The sequence below is a fragment of the Tiliqua scincoides genome, chromosome 8, assembly GCF_035046505.1.
Source record: "Tiliqua scincoides isolate rTilSci1 chromosome 8, rTilSci1.hap2, whole genome shotgun sequence".
In the NCBI taxonomy this organism is placed as follows: Eukaryota; Metazoa; Chordata; class Lepidosauria; order Squamata; family Scincidae; genus Tiliqua; species Tiliqua scincoides.
The window spans coordinates 60,323,122-60,328,752 of record NC_089828.1 but is presented as its reverse complement, the minus strand read 5'-3'; the positions used below and the strand labels follow the sequence as shown (position 1 = coordinate 60,328,752).

The 5,631-nt window shown below is 60.2% G+C and overlaps 1 protein-coding gene across 1 annotated transcript; it reads right to left on the bottom strand.

The window, feature by feature from the left end:
- Nucleotides 1-211: 211 nt before the first annotated feature.
- Nucleotides 212-1,925, bottom strand: LOC136659365 (C-C motif chemokine 5-like). Its single transcript, XM_066636503.1, has 3 exons — nucleotides 1,850-1,925; nucleotides 639-837; nucleotides 212-344 (listed from the first exon to the last, which is right to left on the bottom strand). The coding sequence occupies exons 1-3, from the start codon at nucleotides 1,923-1,925 to the stop codon at nucleotides 212-214; spliced, it is 408 nt and encodes a 135-aa protein (XP_066492600.1).
- Nucleotides 1,926-5,631: the final 3,706 nt, after the last annotated feature.

Below are 5,631 nucleotides of genomic sequence, written 5' to 3'. Positions count from 1 at the left end.
TCCAGATTCCAGGTGTGTTTCGTGGAATGAGGAAATACTGGCCAAAAAGCAAAGAGAGAGAGAGCGAGGGCAGGACTCCTGGTCCGGGTGAGGGAGCAGAGGACAGGGCATCTGCAACCCAGAGCAGTGGGGCTGGTTCTGTGGGTCGCAGGGACGTTGAACTGGAGCGCTGTTCAGCACCATTCAGGAGTCGGTCGGAGTCAGCAGGCTGTTAGGAGGCAGGCGGTGTGGTTGCCAAGGTGGCAGGACCGAGATGTGGCTTCTGCTCTAGAGCTGCCAGGAGTTCCTGGACCCAGGCAGCCTGGCGGTCGGCACAGAACTGCCTGTTGTTCTTGCGCATGAACCTGCCAGGGAGGAAGCAGAGAGTCAGCATGCCCACCTGCTGCTTTGCCTTCCAGCCAGGCTGCCCTTGGGGGGAGGCAGAGCAGCTGCCACAGTCCAGCCGACTGTGGCTCCCAGGCAGGCGAGAGCTGCCCCACTGTCCTGCCTCCAACCCCTCCGTGGTTTGCTCAGCGCACGGCTCCTGGTCCTCTCTCACTGCCAGAAATGTCCTCGCAACCCTGGAGCCTTTCTTTTTGGCTGGACCTTTGAGCCCCGACAGCCCTGAGGCTGACCCCTTGCCTGGCCCCACTACTTACACAACTGAGGACAGGGGACACCTGGGGCCGGTGTAGAAAAAGTCTTTCACTTGGTGCTTGGAGATCCTACGGGAGTCATGCTTGCGGCAGCAGGGAGACAGGTCTATGCCGGCTGTGGGAGGAAGAAGAGGTGGCTTCACTTTGCACCCTGCGCACCAAGAGTGCGCCACTCCTGCCCCCTTAGCTGGGGTCTTGAGGCCTCAACTCACAGAGCCTCCGAGGGGCAACCCGAGCACGAGGCAAGGGAAGGCCACGTGGCACCATGGAAGAGGGCCAGGTGGGTGGCCTGGATTAGAGCCCAACATTGAGCCCCTGAGGGCCCCTGGGTACTGCTACCGTTTCTGAGGGCAAAGGGGGGCCCCTCTGAGGGACATGGCCTTGCACCCTGCTGGTCCCCCCCCCCCCGCATTATCCTTTGGGCCTGAGAGAGGAGGCGTGCAGAGGAGCAAACTGGGAAGTCGTGATCAGGCCACCCCAGCTCCTCTTGTGCCCTGGGTGGCTGAAGCCCTTCAGGGCCAAGGGAGAAGGAGGGGTATGCAGGCGTTAGTGAGAAGAGCAAAGGGTGATGGGCAGAGAGCAGGAGACAGCAAGGGCATGAGTGAGAAGTGGTGCCAGGCAGGCACAGGGGAGGGCACCAGGTCCTGACATGGGAGCTAGGCATGGCCAACTCCTTTGCCCCCCCTTCAGCCTGGCTTCTGCAACACACCTGTTGGCCCAGTGAGTGTCAGCACTGACTGCTCCACCTGAAGTCATCTTGGCTAGGAGCTCTCACCCACCTCTCTTACTGGAGCACCCGGGGGGTGGCATTGGGGGCTGGCAGGGGCCTTTGCGTCTCTGCTGCCAGAGGACCACGGCAGGGGACCCAGGATGGCTCCAAAGAACCTCTTTGGAGTGACACTCACATAAAAAGGGGTTGGGAGGGGGGCTTGCCACCCCCTCCACAGGACCAGCTCCTTAAGGGAGTCTTTGACAAATCTCTTCTGAAAAGCACCCCAGTGAAGGACCCTCCCCCCCCCAGACATGCTCTGGTCTTCTGGAGATCTTGGCATCTGCCGCTGAGACATGGAGCCCTCTGGAAGACCCATCTGCCACCAGTGTTGGTGGCCCCCCTCAGGCCTCTCCATTTCAAAGTGCTCTGAATTCACGGAAGGGGTCTGGAGTCCGGAGGCTGAGTTGCCTGTGGATGGAAGAGAAAAGAGCGTCTGGCTCACCTGGGCCAGCCTCAGCTGGGGAGAGGGCAGCGCAGAGCAGCAGGAGGGCAGCCAGAAGGGCCACAGAGATCTTCATGGTGGGTGCCGGTGGGGAGCGGGAGGAGGGCTGGTCCAGAGCTGGTCTGACTCTGTGATGAGGGCAGTGATGCTTGTGCCCTCTTTATAGGTGGCGCTGGTGGGGGGGGGGTGAAATGAGGGGAGTGTGCTGGGGAAATACCAGGATGTCCACCCCCAGGAGTGAGGCGGTGAAGTCATGGGACAACTGACTGCCAACAGCGAAGGGAAGTTGCATGAGGAGCACTTGGGAAAGCAGAGGATTTCCCACCACCCTGGCCGAAGATGGTGCTGCCCACGATGCCCAGGGAGGCAGGGTATGAAGTCACCACCAGGCCTATCCGGGCCGCATTTGGCTTTCTGTGAACAGGCATGACCAAAATAGCCCTTTCTTGAAGCTGCTGCTGTCACGGCAGACCCTCAACCAGCTTCCGCTTCTCAGAGCACCCGGGGCAGTTGCATATGTCTGGAGCGTGAGGTAAGGCTGTGGGGCTGCAAGGCGGAAAAGCAGCAATGAGGAAGTTGCAACAAGCACCCAACGCTCTGGCTACCCCGGAGCCGCAGAGTGACAGTGCAGTCCCTTCCCGTGTCCCGGCTGAAGGGAAGCCCTCCCCCCCCTCGCTGGCTGAAGGCCTGGGTCGGCCTGCACGGTGTGGACTCAACCCTAACCCTGGAGCCTTTTGCGGTGGGGCTGCCAACTGGATTCAGTGATGGGTTCAGATTGAAACCACCTGCCCACTGCCCAACCCCAACACAGCTGCCACCTTGGAGACTGGAGAGGAAGCACAGCCAGGCAGTGGCACTGCAAGCACACACCTGCATCCAGACTGTCCCACTGTGAGGTCACAAGACTCCCACTCTGGGCAATGCCTCCGAGCCCAGGAACCGGGGAAGGGGGGGCAGCGCAAGCACAAGGTTCCGGGTGTTCACAGACATTGCTTAGCACCTTCTGGACCAATCCTACGAGGAGTTGCACAGCAGCCCTCTCCCCAGTCACGACTGTTGGAGTTGGTACAACTCCATCTGCTTCCAGAGGTAGCAGGATACTGTCCTGAAAGGGTTAAGCCATAGCCCAGAGCACAACACTTTACCTGTCCCCTTTGGATGACCTATGTGGCGGTGTGGCCCAGACCCGATATAACCTTCCCTCCCTCCGAGCGCGCTCTCTTCTTCTCTTTTTCTTCGATGACCACTGACCCATTGGGATGGCACGCAGCAGGGCTCTGCTAGCGCCGCCATCTTGACCACATGGCACATGCAGGACGAGGCAGCTTCAGGGCCTTGTTTTCTTTAAGTTAGAGTAACCTCTGATGCTTAATCAGACGCTGTAAACATGCTTCTATGGAACCGTGAGTAAATGACTTTCTTTAGCAACTTCAACCAGCCATTGTCTTTGTCTTTCTTGATTAGCAGTCAGCCGGGTGTGGGAGGCTCCCTGGGTTGATTCCCAGCAAGAGGGGGGGTCTGCTGCTGAAGCTACTCTGCTTCCCCCCTAAAGAGGAAACCAGTTTTAGAGATTCCTCCAACGACAACAGCACCCAGGGGACCCAGGCACAGGTTGTCCTCCAGAGCGGTGGGCGGGCATCAGAGTAATGCTGGTCCAAGACCCATGGCCCAGCCAATCACCGTCTCCATGCTGTGCCATCATGGTGGGCCTGGCAGGGGGTGGGGGCAGGCGCAGGGCCAATGAGCAGCCCCCAGCTCCAGGACAGCCCCACCCACAGACAGGCGCCACCGCCAACCATGGGAAGACGCCCCAAGGACACAACACAAGGTTGCCACAGCACCCCCTTCTGGCACACACACACACACACACACACACAAGTGCTGCCCTGGTGGAAGAGGCAAAGGGGTGGAAGCAGGGAACTCGCAGGAGTCCCAGCAGCCAGGGCCCAAGTCCCTGTGCACCGCGCATGCGTGTGTCCCAGAACCGCCTTTCTGGCCACAGCAGAGTAAGAGTAGAAAAGCGGCTCCCTTGGAAGAGGGCAGCCAGGCAGAGCAAGCACCCAAGCCACTCCCTGGCAAGGGCTTCAGCCCCGCGGGGGAGTTCATCAGCTGGAGGCAGCCCTTCTGCCAGGGGACGGGAGAACAGCCCCAACCGGCACTCGCTGTGTGCTCACTGCGTCATGACCTGGGCAGGGAGGCGGGCAGGACAGATTTGAGCCCAGCCAAGGGCTGCATCTCGCCTTGTGAGGTGCTCACTTTTGGCAGTAACACCCCGGCAGGCACAAAAGAAGAGCAGGAGGCCAGTCCAGAAGCCACACCAGCCAGCCACAGCAGGAGAGAAACCAAGAGCACCTTGCCTGGCACTTAACACCAGGCACCCCTGGCTGGGAGGCTGCAGGACAAGGACCCGTCAGAGGGAGCACTGCAGGGGCCTCCTGCTCAGCCAGCCACACCCACCCCATGCCCTTTGGTTCATCACTGGCACCTGTCAGCCTGGCAGTCAGTGTGCTGACTTTCCTGTCCGCCTGCAACGCTCTGCCTTATTGACCATGGACAGAGAATCCTTGACCACTGGGCAGCCTCGCCCTCCCACCAAGCCCAAGGAGACAGAGTGAGGCTGCTGCAGACCCTCCCCTCCCCACCAAGAGGGGCATTTGTATGTGTCTGCAAACAAAGAGGCGACAAGGGGATCAGGTCAGAGCTTTTGCTGCACAGTCCCGAAATGTCTGAAAGGGAAACCCACAGGGGTGGTTGCCAACCCTCTCCTCCCAGCAGGGCTGTGGTGCCATTGCAAGTTGTCTGACAGACAGCCAAGTGACAGGTGCCCATGAGGACTGGCTGCACCAGTTGATCGGCTGTCTGCCACGGAGTTTGCAAAGCGCACAGGTCCTGAATAGAATGGGCAGGACTGCAACCTCACCGAGAGCAGCTGAGCTCAAACTGGCCGCCTTGCAGGCAGGCAGGAGGTTGCGGCTTCCCTTGGGCTCTGCAGGGTTCTTTGGCCTGCGGAGAAAAGCAGAGGGAGTAACATGGACCTGAGGACAGCACCAGCCACAATGTTCCCTGGCCCGAGCTGCACACTTGGTGCTTGTGAGGAACATGCAGTGGTGCCCTGTGGGGTGGCTCCGAGCATCGCCTGTCCCTCCTCTGGAGGGGGTTGCAGAGGACCTGTGCAAGGACTGGCCTTCCACCCCCTGCAGCAAAGGCAGCCCATCCTGCACGCTGGCATTCCTGGCTGTGGGTGCACGAAGCAGGTGGTGACGCTGCTCAGTACCAGAGTTTGCCTTGTCCTTCCGTACAAGGCGAGGACAGAGCAGACCCAGGAATGGAAAGCAAAGTGGACAAACAAGTGGAGGCCGCGTGTGACTCACTGAAGGGGGATCATCTGTCCCAAGGCTGACTCAGAAGTAAGTCCCACTGCATTCACCGGGGCTTGCCAGGGCCGGCCCAAGAGCTCCCAGCACCTGAGAGGGCAGACCAGACGCTGCCCACCTTTGCCCCCCCATCTTCCAGTGTTCTTCAAGCTCAGCACTCGCCTCCCCTTCCCCTCCCCCTTTCCTCTCCCTCCTTCCTCTTCCACAGAAAGACTTTCCTAGAACCAGACCATTGCTCAAGGGAACCGGCTGTGCAGCTGACTCTGGCTCAGCAAAGGGCTGCCTGTTGAAAGGAAGGGGAAAGCGAAAGTGGCCCACAGGGTGGACTGACTGCGATCCTTGGCCTCCGCAGGGAGTCACAGGCGGACCAGAGCCGCTCGCTGCAGGCTCACCAGGCGGCCCAAGAGG

Bases quoted from the DNA above. Each gene is read 5' to 3' on its own strand.
- LOC136659365 (XM_066636503.1), bottom strand. From the start codon at position 1,925: ATGAAGATCTCTGTGGCCCTTCTGGCTGCCCTCCTGCTGCTCTGCGCT. The intron at 838-1,849 runs GTGAGCCAGACG...CTGTGAGTTGAG, and splicing joins CCCAGCTGAGGCTGGCCCAG to GCCTCAAGACCCCAGCTAAG. The intron at 345-638 runs GTAAGTAGTGGG...CCTCCCTGGCAG, and splicing joins TGTCCCCTGTCCTCAGTTGT to GTTCATGCGCAAGAACAACA.